Source organism: Dermochelys coriacea, chromosome 3, assembly GCF_009764565.3.
Source record: "Dermochelys coriacea isolate rDerCor1 chromosome 3, rDerCor1.pri.v4, whole genome shotgun sequence".
NCBI classification, from domain to species: domain Eukaryota; kingdom Metazoa; phylum Chordata; order Testudines; family Dermochelyidae; genus Dermochelys; species Dermochelys coriacea.
This window is the reverse complement of record NC_050070.1, coordinates 40530456-40543100: the sequence shown is the minus strand read 5'-3', so window position 1 is coordinate 40543100 and position 12645 is coordinate 40530456. Positions and strand designations below refer to the sequence as shown.

The following is a 12645-nucleotide window of genomic DNA, read 5'->3' as shown; positions in this document are numbered from 1 at the left end:
TTGTCATGAGTATAACATGTATAATTTGGAGGAAAAACTGCATAAATTAAAGTAGATATTGATGCCTGCCTGAATGTTTACTAGTTTTTGGTCTGCTGTGTGGGAAGCATGAACACTGATGAGCTTATTCTCTTGAGAGTTAATAGGAAGTACCCAGCATTCCTATGAAGAAGGCTTAGGAGAACCTTAGAGGTTTGCACAGAGCTAGCAGTTTCTCCATGGAAAACTGCACAGGACTAGTCTGGAATTTATTTGCTTGTCCTTGCTCTTGTTTTGCTCTTGGATTTCTCCACTTTGTTTTCTCAGAGAACCCACTTTGGAGGCCTATCCAATCAGAAGACTAAATTAGAGAAAGTTCTGGAACAAGAGGGAGCTCAGTCATGCTATTTACTTTGAGATTTTTGGAAGATTTTTTTGAATCGCTGTTCAGAAAATCGAAAAGGACAAAAACACTACCCTGGTCTAAATGTTTTCTTCCTGGGGTGGTGGTGATGGCTCTATAAAACCCAAACTGAGTAGACTATTCCTGGAATTAGATGTGAAAGGACAAGAAGAATACTGTGAGCCTGACTGATAGTTACACTGAGACTTAGATTCTTAATAGCTTCTCTCTCTGTTGGTTGCTTTTTTTCCTGAAGCTTCTCCTTCGCTTTGTGACTTTTCTCTGAATATAGAGGGCTATGCTTTTTGTTTTCTCCTCAAGCAGCACCTGTTCAATAAGCATTTAAAGACAATATTCTATTGCTGCACTTTAAAAAGAAAATAAAAATAAGAGATTAATTAGGTATTGACTGTTTTCCTTGATTTACTGGGTCCTTAGAGGGTAAATGCCACAATGTTATGCTTGGCATTGTGGCAAGCTCCTGTTGGCATATGAAATATTTGCAGCAAAATTTGAAATGCTAAAATTGCAAGTCTTTTCACCTTAGATTGTGGATTTGAGAATTTGGTCCCAGTTTTGAAGGAAATATTTTTTTCCTGAGAAAACACAAAACCCTGTGAGTAAATGTTTTTTGAGCCAGTTACTGGGCCAAAAAAAAAAAAAGGAGAGAAATTCTATGAAAAATATGTATGCAATTTTCCATAAACATAAAAATGCATATAACTTTATTGTCACAAATTCTAGAATCAGATGTCTCTAACCCCATACAAATTTGACTGGCTCCATCTCCTCCAGCCCTATTGACTATGACTCTCAAGATTTTGAAAGTAGGGAGGAGTTATAGGATGAATCTGTATCTATAAAAAAGGTCATGTTTCCTTAAATACATAACCTTTTATCTCCTCAACACCATTTTCAGTGCACATATCTTTCTCAATGCACATATGTTATTTAGTTATTCTGATTTTTTTTAAAAGTGCTGATTCATTGCTCTATGTACATGTATTATATAATTAAAAAATTCAAAATGCTTTATAAAATGTACCAGGAATTCCTCCTCAACATTAACGAAAGTCACCCCCTGCATTCCCTTCAAATTTCATAAGCCGCCCCCATCCCTGAACATGTGGGAGAACAGAGAGATCTTGCAGCATGCCCTGAAGATCAACTGACACTGTCAAACAAGTGGGTAGTTAATTTCAGAGTTTAGGACCCCTTGCTGGGAATGTCCTACCAACAACTCTCCCATTTAAACTAGGGGGACATCAACGTGAGAACCTCACCTGATATCATCTGTCATGGTATCACATGCAGGAGGAGGTGGTCAGATAGATCCCAAACCATTTAGGGCATTTATAGGTCAAAATCACACCTTCAATTGCACCTGGAAATGACCTGGAAGCCAATGCAGATCACAAAGCACAAGTAATATGCTGTGTGTGAGACACTTCACAAAGCAAGTCAGCAGCTACATTCTGTATTAGCTGCCATTACCAAACCTTTTTTTTCAAGAGTAGCCCCAAGCAGAGCACAATTGCAGGAACTGAAATTTGAGGTGAAGACGACATGCGTCCCATGTATTCAGGGATTCTGTATCCACAGATTTCAGAGTAGCAGCCGTGTTAGTCTGTATTCGCAAAAAGAAAAGGAGTACTTGTGGCACTTCGATGAAGTGAGCTGTAGTTCACGAAAGCTTATGGTCTAATAAATTTGTTAGTCTCTAAGGTGCCACAAGTACTCCTTTTCTTTTTGTGTATCCACAGAATATCCACTTGCTACAGAACTGTGCTCCAAAATCTCAGTTTAAACTGAAAGACATGAATCTAGTATAAATATATGAAGTATCATCTGCCTTAATCTTCAGACAGCCTTGAAGCAAACGCTCAAAGAGGTGTGAAATGCCCCAATCAGGGTCCCATAGTCTCTGTGATTCCATGGCAAAGGACTCCATAGCCAGAGAGGAAGAATGGTTTAGTGGCTAAGGTACTAGCATGAGACTCTGGAGATCTGGGTTTGCGTCCCTGCTTTGCCACAGACTTCTTGTGTGACCTTGGCCAAGTCTCTTTGTGCCTCAGGTCCCCATCTGTAAAACAGGGACAACAGAACTTCCCTACCTCACAGGAGTGTTGGGAAGATAAATCCATTCTAGATTGTGAAGTGCTCAGATAGATACCATGGTAATGGGGCCACACTGTGGCACACATAGATAGAGGTACTTTTCCAAGTTGCCACAGAATCCAGCCTTTCTGACATGGTAGTCGCTATTTTGTTATAGCCAAACACCCAGCTTTCTGTTTCCCTGCCCTTACTGGGACCTGCCTGTAGATGCACCTTGTTCTCCAGCTTTCCCCAAAAGCTGAGTTAATTGAATTACAGAGCAAGTTATAGGGAGCAAAGAAACAGGGTGTAGGGAGCTAGAGCTGGAGTCCATCTTGTAACCAGAGGGGATCTGGAAAGGTAGGCTAGCCAGCTGGGCTGCCTGGATGATGGGACAAGGCCCAGAGGACTACGAAGATGACCAAATGAACCTGACCACAAGCTTCCCTGGCACATATGGGAGGAAAAAGGCTTTGAATGATTCAGGGACCTTTGCCTGGAGTGTGGAGCCAGGCTACCTACAGGATATAATGGAAACAAAAAAAAATCCTCATCCATTCACTATAAAAAGAATCACTGTAAGAATACTCAGATGAATTTTGCATCCCTTAGTATTTTTAACCAGGAGCCATAGTTGTGCATCTTTATATGAAGAGATGGGAATAAAGGGTGTTTATATGAGGAGGTGGGAATGAAGGGTATTTCATTGACAGACAAAATTACATTGCTCTGGAATTTAAGGGTGGTGGTTGTGTAATTTGTTTTCACAGAAATTGTGAAAATTGTGTCACAGAAGTAGATGGAGCTCTGGACATTTCTTTTTTTGCCACAAGTCTTCCCAGGCAAGAAAGGCTGAGTAAAAGCTGACTCTTTTGGAATTATTGGTAACTAACCCTTCTGAGGAGCTAAATCATTCTACCTTTGCATTTCTCCAGTCACTCTACCTCACCTAAGGGTAATCATGTGTCTTTCCTCTCTGTGGCCACAAAAGACCCTGCCTGAAAGACCCTGAAGTGGTGTCGTTCTGATGTACAGAGGAAAGAAATCCCACATGCTGGATTCAAGCCCTGTGCAGACGACAGAGCCAAGACTATGGGGCTCCCTCTGCATCTTCCACAGATGGGTTTGGTGTGGGAGAAGGGTGAGTTGAAGATCAATCACTGACCATTATTTCAAATAGGACACAGCACAGCCTACAATAGTAGTCATGGAGAAGCTCTGCTGTTGCTCTGGAGTCTGGGGAGAAGAGAAAAGCCTTTATTTCCTGCTGCCCTTGAAATCCACACACCATCTTTGGCTATTCAGACTTGTTGGGAGGCAAGAGGATTTGGCCCATAAGAAGCAAGTGACATGCAGGGCATTATTTCTAGATAACCTAGCTGGCCTAATGTACCCTTGCTGCATGAACCAAAAAGTGTAGCCCACTTTTTTAAAATATTCACTTTCAGGACTCCAAAAATCTTAGCTGCTAAACAACTGTAATCTACAAGAGTGCATCAGTTTATAATCACTGAGGTACATGCAGAAGTTTGTTGATTGTAGGAGTTGTAACAGAAAGCCTATTTTGTGATTGAGTAAAGTAATAATGGAACAAGAAGAGTTCTCTGACTGCATTTCTGGGCATGCCTGCACCAACACTTACTGAACAGCAAACTGGGGTGTAAATCTACATTGCTGCAGCATGCTGTGCACTAATTGGTGTGAACCCTGCTGCTGTGCACTAGACGTTCCATAGAGCACATTGACTTACTGCTGTTTCAAGCCACCTATTTATTACAAGCAAGACACATTTTTCCTCCCTGGGCTTTTGCCCCAGTCATTATGTGGGCATTATTGAAATGATAGCACAAATGTCTTTTAAAACCCCTCTTTTTAAAATGGCTATATAGAAATGAACATATATTTTATCTCTCATCCACTCTTCTCATCCTGACAAAAGAATTTTATGGTTCTGATCAGCTGACTCAAAACTCCATTGTCAATCATTTAGCCGCCAGAGGAAAGTCAGTATTTTTGTTACTTTGCAGCTGTTAGGAGACATTTTACTGTCTATATAATTCTAAAGGGAGGTATATTTATTCCCTTACTTGAAGTAAGAGGGACCATGAATACATTGCCACTAAAATATTTAAGCACATAAGCAACTAACTTCAAAAAAATCCTTTAAAGATGGGACTGTAAGATGACCCAGAAAGGGTGGTAAAATCACGACCATTTGGGGTCAGAGTCTGTTCTTTAAAAGATGGTGTTAAAGTGAGTGCTGTGCAATTTCCTCCATGATCGAAAACTGCACTAGCTAGTCCTAGGCAGCCAAGGGGAGTGTGTGGTTATCCAGCCTCAGTGGCAATAAACTGAGCAATCACCCCCAGCACATGTGTGAATTGGTCCAGGGCTCTAGAATATCAAGTTACTTGTGGCTGCAGGCTTCTTGGGCCCCTGCGGTAGTCCTGGACAAATGTGGCAAAGATCAACTTTCAGCCTACCTCTCTGTTTAATGTTGAACCTTATTTTGACAACAAAAACATGCTAGAAATATAAAGGAGAATCATTCTTAATAAAATACTGGTAGGAATACAGCCTCTCCTTTCCCATCCTGGTGACAACACTGGTGCAATAATGTCAACTTGCACTGACTGTTAGAAGGATATGAAACTATGAATATTCTTGTTACTTTGTTTAGAAAACCAGCTACGGCACATCTGCAGCAGTATTTTAATCAGAAATGGTAAGTGGCTTCTTAGCACTTAGAGGCAGCACACTATCATGTCATTAATCACTGTAATTATTGGAGACTCTCAGTGGTTTTAATATAACCTTGACCAATGGTGGAGTCCATATAATTATTTCACTTTTCTCTTGCAAAGAGCAGCACTTCAGCCTTGGCCATGTAGATACCTCTGCATCCCTGGAAACTGGGAAGGAGGAGTGTCAGTTTAGTGTAAAGTCCCTAGATCTTTAAAGCCGTTCAGGGAGTAAGAATTGTACAGAGATATAATGGATACTGGGAACATTATGAAATGAATGCATATGAGTAGTTCATTGTAACACACATTAGAAGTAATTTATACTCAATAGTTATTCAGCATTGGAAGTAGTTTTGTATAGTTGGAATATAGGGTTTCATGTGACAGAATCTGGAGCTTATAGTCTGCCTTCATGACAGTGTAATGCATATAGAGTTGGGTTAGGATGAATTCCACCCTCCCAACCAAGAGACAGCACACAGCTGTGGCACAGACCTTCTGAGGCTGTAACTCTACCTTATTGAAGCAACAGTGGCCTCAGCGGGGTTCCAAAACTAGGACCTGTGTAAGTGACAATTCAGTGGTCCCCTCTGCTGGCCTGTCCTCAGCGCTCTTCTCCACATCGGCGTACCTGAATCCACAGCGCAGCCCAACTGACACTGGGTCTATTTTTTTAAGATAACATGAAACGGAAGGACAGATAAACCCAGTGTTTTCCTTTCATGCTACAGAACCCACTGCTGCTATTATTACCTGCATGCTAGCAATGTCAGTGCAGTTAATGGATGACGCTAGCACTTTAATGCATCAAGAAGACAGAAGGGGGCTGTAGCCATTTTTAGCACAACATGCTATTTTCTTTATTAAGTGCTGACTCATTTGCTGTACCATTGATGTGTTTACCTTGATTTTATGCTGCTGCTTCAAATACTGTTGAACAGCTGAGGACGGAATATCAATCAATGGCACATAACATTACGCTCCCAAACTGTAGTGATTGTTAGTTGTACATTTTTGCCTGAAGTAGTTTCCTTTTCTCTTCCAGCTGTGCTCAGAGATATCTGAATACTTGAAACTGTAAAATCCTTTTAAGTTTATAATTTTACTATTGATACTTAGTTCACTTCCAGCTTTCTCCCTAAAAATCCTTGTCACACCTAGGGATTCATGTCAAACAGTAAAATAAATCAAATAATAGGCTTCAGCTTCAAATTTGTTGTACCTAATTAGCCAAAGAATCCGATAATTTAAGATTAAAGACATTTCCTTGCTCCCAACATCTTTCTATATAAAGTGATAAATTATTTGGGGACCAGCAGCAACCACTATAGTTAAAGCTGCACAAGAGTTTCCATTCTAACCCTCTGTTTTCAGTTATTCATATTTTTTCAAAATTGTCATCTTTCACATTGAAATTTTCCTGGCTTGGTCACTCCCCAAAGATGAAAATCTGAGTACACACAGTTCAGCTGTTTCTCAGCAAGAGGAAGAGTAAGGATGAGGCAGTGATTATGGGATAGCCTGGGACTTGGGACACCTAGATTTAAGCGCCAGACCTCAGGCTCTGCCACAGAGTTCCTAAGTGACCTCAGGCAAGTCACTGGTCTCTCTGCGCCTCAGATCATCACCTGTAATGGAGGGCAATAGCATTTGCCTATCTCATAGGGGTGTTGTGAGGATAAACAGATGGACAATTGTGCAGTGCTCAGATACCAAAAGTGATTCAGGCCATATATATACCCAAGATAAACAGAAAGAAGTTAAAAATATACACTTCCTCTGGGTGAAAAAAAATATCTGCCCAGGATTCCACAGTTACATGGCCATGATCTAAAGGGACAGTTCAAAGTTTAAATTTGGTACGGAAAACACCCTTGTCTTTGAACCTTTGAATGTCACATACTTTTAACGCTATACCCAGAGAAGTTTTACATGGATTTTTTTTTCTGCAAAACTGATCATGTAGGCACCTCAGGTAAATGCTTTGCATGGCTGATTTAGCTGCATAATCAACATCTTAATATCTTCAATTATTCTGAACTAGCCAGGATCCATTTCCAAATATGTCTGTGAAAAAGAGGTGCTAGCAGGGCCTTTACTTTTACCATGGGGTCCTGAGAACTGTTTCTACCTTTCTGATTGACGAGCCTGAGTAAATCTTATCATTTAGTAGGCACTCCCATATAAGGTAGGAAAATATTCTCCAATTTTACACATTAATCATTAACTGAAGCCAGGGAGATTAACAAATGATTTAATCCACTTCTGATAGGAAATACGTGACAGATCTGCTAACACAGCCCATCTCTCTTATATGAATGATTCATGTCTCATCTAATAGATAGTACATCTCAAAGAAAATGCCTCAAAGCTATTTTTTTAATTACGTCATCTGTAGAATGGGATTTCTCATACTTGCTTACCCAACTAGGTCTAGCGCAGAGGTGTCTAACACCCAGCCAGATTGATGGATTTATGTGACCTACATGTCATGTTCAGAGTCCACAGAATACAAGCTTTAATACAAAAATTAACCATCATATTTCTGAAAAAACTCTCTCTAATACAGAGCTAGGTGCAGTACTCTTTTTTGGTATTTCTGTGGCTCCTATTATTGTGGCATCTAAGCACCTCACAATTTTTAATGAATTTATCCTTGAAATATCCCATGAGTTAGGAAAGTTCTATTATCTCCATTTTACAGATGCAGAACTAAGGCACAGAGAGGCTAAATGATTTGCCAAAAGTCACACAGGAAAGTCTCTGGCAAAGTACAACCTTGAACCAAGCCTCCCAAATCCTAGTTTAGAATCCTAATCTTTGAACTGTCCTTCCTTTTTAATATTTTCCTGAATTTGCAAACAGCCTAAAATAATGATTTTGAGAAGTATGAAGTCTCCTGCATCCCACTCATCTCATTGGGCTGTTGACTCTAAAGCCTAATGATAACGCTTCCAATTTCAACATTAACTGTTTCACTACTGATCATTTGAGCAGAATGAAGTGTGGGGGAGTGAGGCTAACTGGGGTTAAGAACTGAGAGTTGCTTGGGGGAGAAAGAAGGAGACACAAAGACAGGATTGAGAAGAGAGAGAGAGAGAGCAACACAGAAACGACGGAGAGAAAGAAAGTGAAACAAAGGACAGAAATTGGAAAGATATGGAATGTTTCTACAGATGTTTGACAAGATACAGCAGCATTGGTTGTTGGGGGAGCATGCTATTTCACAGCCTACCCCCTAGTGGCATGATGTGGCTGACATGCCATCCTCGGTTCCCTCCTGCTTCTCCCAAATTACTTTAAGTAATATTTAACTGCAATCAAGTTATATTCACTTTCTTGGGGTCCAGTCTTTACAAAAATACAGTCTCCCTGGGCCCACCTGGCCCAAACCCTATCCCCTGGTAAAGGGAGTCCACAGCCCTCCTTCATGAGGTTGTGCAGTGCTTCAAGCCAGTTTCCCCAGAGAATCAGTAGCTGGGTTCCAGTGCTGTTTCACAGACTCTCTTTTCTCTCTCCTCCGTTAACAGCTGGGTTTTTATCCTATTCAGGAGATAGCTCCCTGATTAACACCTGGGCCCTATTCCCCTGTTTGTCTGCTGCTCCCTTAAACACCTGGTCCTTAAAAGGGCCATGTTGTGGCATAGGGTTGGCTGCATGAAGTCCCACTTCCTTAAAGGGGCCAGACCACCCTGTTATAGTCCCGTTCAGCTTGGAGAGACCAAAAACACTGCACAGGACTAGAACAAACATTCCTCCCTTTATTCTTCATTTATTGGCTTCCACAGAAACCAAAGAGATTTGTAGATACTCAAGACACAAAAGGTGAGAAGGGATAGAGTGGATTAATGCATGGGACAAATAATTTCTAGAGAGAGAAAATCTGATTTTAAAAGAAAATGAGAGTGAAGGCATTCACAACAGCAATGCAGTTTTCAGGCTAGTTAAGTTGTCTAAATATCAGATTTGAAATATTTACTCTCCCTGAGGCCATCTATTCAAATTTCAACAGGAATGGCTCACACCTTCATCCTCATGGTAGATACACTAAATGTCATGCAGCTCAGTACCTGAGTTTTTCAGACCAAGCCTTAAAGAGATAGGACCAGATTCACTGGCACCCTCAGCTGCTTTGCACCACTTCAGGGATGCAAAGCAACCATAAACCCAGTTTCTCCAGCCAATTTAACTACTTTGCATCATGACATCAGAGCAGCAAAAGCAACTGAGCTTACCAGTAAATTTAGCCCTGTGTTGTTAAGAAGGTTTGGGAGAAGACGTGGGAGTGACAGAACAGAAGGAAAGATCTCTCAAGATCTCACCCTGACTAGCTTAATATCTTCAATTTATAATTGTCTTCTATACATTTACATTCTAGACAAAAACTGCTGTGCAAAGTGCCCCTTTCTGTAATCTGAAACACAGACTTCATTAAGATTTAAATACAGTATAAACCCAGGTACTGAAAACAAATTCATTAAAATTAGACTAGCTAACATTACATCAATTTTATTCACATTTCAATCTGAATCCTATTAATAAAAAATAAATACTGCAGATTTCTCACCTCCAAGATATCTGCAGTAGGTGAATACCATAAAGTTTAAGAGACATTTACAGGGCACCCATATAGTTTTACAATGACTTTCTGGCATAAATTATAACTAATTGCTTTTCTATTACAAATATTAACCAAATCTGTTTTTTACCTGAAGGTAATGGCACGGCCTCAAGGAAGATTTGATTTCCTGATGAACCAGAGGCTTATCTAGGTTAAGGGATGACTTGCGATACGCTTCTTTAGCTTGGCTTACTGTAAGTGTAGACCAAGAACTCCTTTTCATGTATTTACCATCAGGGGTCATTGCTAGCCCTTCACAAGCAGAACATTTCACATCATTGTTACTTTTGGAAGTCTTTAGTGAGAGATCCCCAAAGTGCCCCTGGAGAGCTTCAGGATAGCAGTGGGAGATATGATCTACATGATGCCTATTAATCACGCTAGGTGTGCGATAAGTGCTATCGCTGTCCAAATTATCATCAGAGCTCCACCAGCTACTCATTCCAGATTTATGCTTGGTCTCTGGTTTTCGCTCCTTACTTTTACTCCTTTTGCTATGCTTGGAATGATGTCCATGATGATGGTCGTCCCCTCGACTGTCTCCCTTTGTCCCATTAACATTGCCCTTGGATGATCCTTCCAAAGAATGAGACTTAGTGAAAAGTTTCTGGACTGAATGAACAAGATGGCGTATTCTTCCTGGGCTTTCACTGCGTTGTTCTGCAGCTGTTGAGGTCCTCTGATATTGTAAAGTGTGAAATCCATCCCTGTGGAGAGGAAGTTGTTTCTCAAACTGATCCAGGAGATTGGCAGGAATTCGGTTAATCTTAGGGTTAGCGTGAGACATGGCGCAATCGTCCCTCGTTTCGTAATGTGAGCTGTAGTGCATTCTGGGGAAAGTGCTACTTGACATGTGATCGCCCATAACCATGGGCATCATCATGCACTCTGAATGGATGGAGCTTCGTGGTGAGCAGCGATGATGGTCCAGTGGGCAGCTCTCTGTAGGGCTGAGAAGATATGATTGCCTTGGCTCCTGCCCATGGTGGATATGATCGTGGGTGTGTTCACAATCTTCAGGGGATGCTAAGCCACAAGTATGAGCAGAACATAATTGTGGTTGGTTGCGACTACCAGATAATCCTTTCATGTTCCTCGGAGCAGGCGAGAATCTTTCTTCATTGAAGTGCTGAGAAGGTGACCAGGAGTACTGTTGGTCTGTTGATAGAACACACACAGTTCAGTATTGTAGCTAATTAAAATATTAATTTTAAAAGTACAAATATATTATGAAAACAAAGTATTTTTTTCATAGAAGGTCCCCGATACTTCAGGGACTTCAATCTCCAAATTAAAGCTGGTTAAATATTTGCTGCGAACAATTTATTTGGTGAATTTAGACCTTTTTTCCTGTTTACAAGTTGTCTACAAACAGATCTAGATTTTTCTGAATGTGTTTATTATGCAAATCCACTCAAATAATTTTGATGGATACATTTTGAGCATTTAGTTAATTAATTGATATTTTGACTTCACGACTCAAGCTTTGTGACTGGTCACCTAAGTCATGTGGTATTGTTTCTGTTCCCCAATTGGATGACCTAACCCTTATAAACTATTTTGTCACAAACTGAACTTCATTTTTGATTAAGTGAATCTCAACAACAGACCCCAAATTTGCTATTCAAAAACATATATACAAACTAAACTACAAGTAATAAACAGCAAATAATAAAGGACTATGAACACACTGAATTCAACCTAGTTTCCATTTCCCTAAACTTTTCATGAGCAGGTGTCTGACATTATTTGAGCATCTCTCATCAGTAAGGCTATGTTTTAGTCACAAGTATTTTTAGTAAAAGTCATGGACAGGACATGGGCAGTAAACAAAAATTCACAGCCTGTAACCTGTCCATGACTTTTATTATATACCCCTGACTAAATTTTGCGGGGAGGGGCAACTTGGGAGGGCAGCCCTGGGGAGAACTGTGGGTACTCGGGGGAGGGCACAGCCCAGGGGGTGCCACGGGTGCTCGGAGGGGTGCGGCCCGGTGGGGCGCTGTGTTTGCTCCAGGGGGTGCGGCCCGGGTACTGGAGGGAGGGGTTGGCAGGGCTGGGGCAGGTTCCCTACCTGGATCCTGAGAAGCGGCTACCCCAGCTCCTAGCTTCACATGCAGCCTCTGCTCCTCCCCAAGCCCCGGTTTGGCAGCTCCCATTGGCTGGAAACAGCGGCCAATGGGAGCTGTGGGAGCGGTGTTTGCAGGTGGAGGCAGCATGTGGAGCTAGGATCTGAGGGACGGTAGTTGCTGTCACCCTTCTGAGGAGACTCCTCAAAGTAAGCACCGCCCCACACCCCAACCCCCAGCCCTGAGCCCCTGAACTCCTGCTGCTGGGAGGTGGGGGGGCCTGAGACTGCCCCAGCAGCAGCCAGTGCGCCTGGCCCAGTGGCTGCCCAAGCTGTCAGGCTGCCCCCAATCCAGGTGCACCGGCCGCTGCAGAAGATACAGAGGTCATGGAAAGTCACAGAATCCATGACTTCCGCGACCTCTGTGACAAACACGGAACCTTATTCATCAGCTATCCAGATGCACTCCCATAGCAGTCGCTTTCTTATACTGTACAGTCATCTCCAAAACGTACTATTTGTCCCAATTATACATTTGTCCCAGAGTACTGTAATAAGATAACATTTCTTTCAACCACTCTGTGTTATTGCTGGTGACAGCAGTTATCCTATATCTACATGTAGAAGCTACCGCTTCTATTATAGTTAATTATTTGCTCCTGTAGTTTTTATAGTAAAGTTATGGCTACTAAACAGGAGGCTACTAAACAAGGTAGTTTGTAAATGAAGGTAT

The 12645-nt window shown here is 41.4% G+C and overlaps 1 protein-coding gene across 5 annotated transcripts in view; it reads right to left on the bottom strand.

Moving 5' to 3' along the window:
* DLGAP2 (DLG associated protein 2) overlaps positions 1-12645 on the bottom strand; it is a 725030-nt gene that overhangs the window by 113338 nt on the left and 599047 nt on the right. For all 5 annotated transcript variants that reach the window (XM_043510336.1, XM_043510335.1, XM_038397100.2 and 2 more), the window contains one exon: positions 9933-11002. In XM_043510336.1, coding sequence (XP_043366271.1) covers positions 9933-11002 — 1070 coding nt within the window. The remainder of the gene's footprint in view (positions 1-9932; positions 11003-12645) is intronic.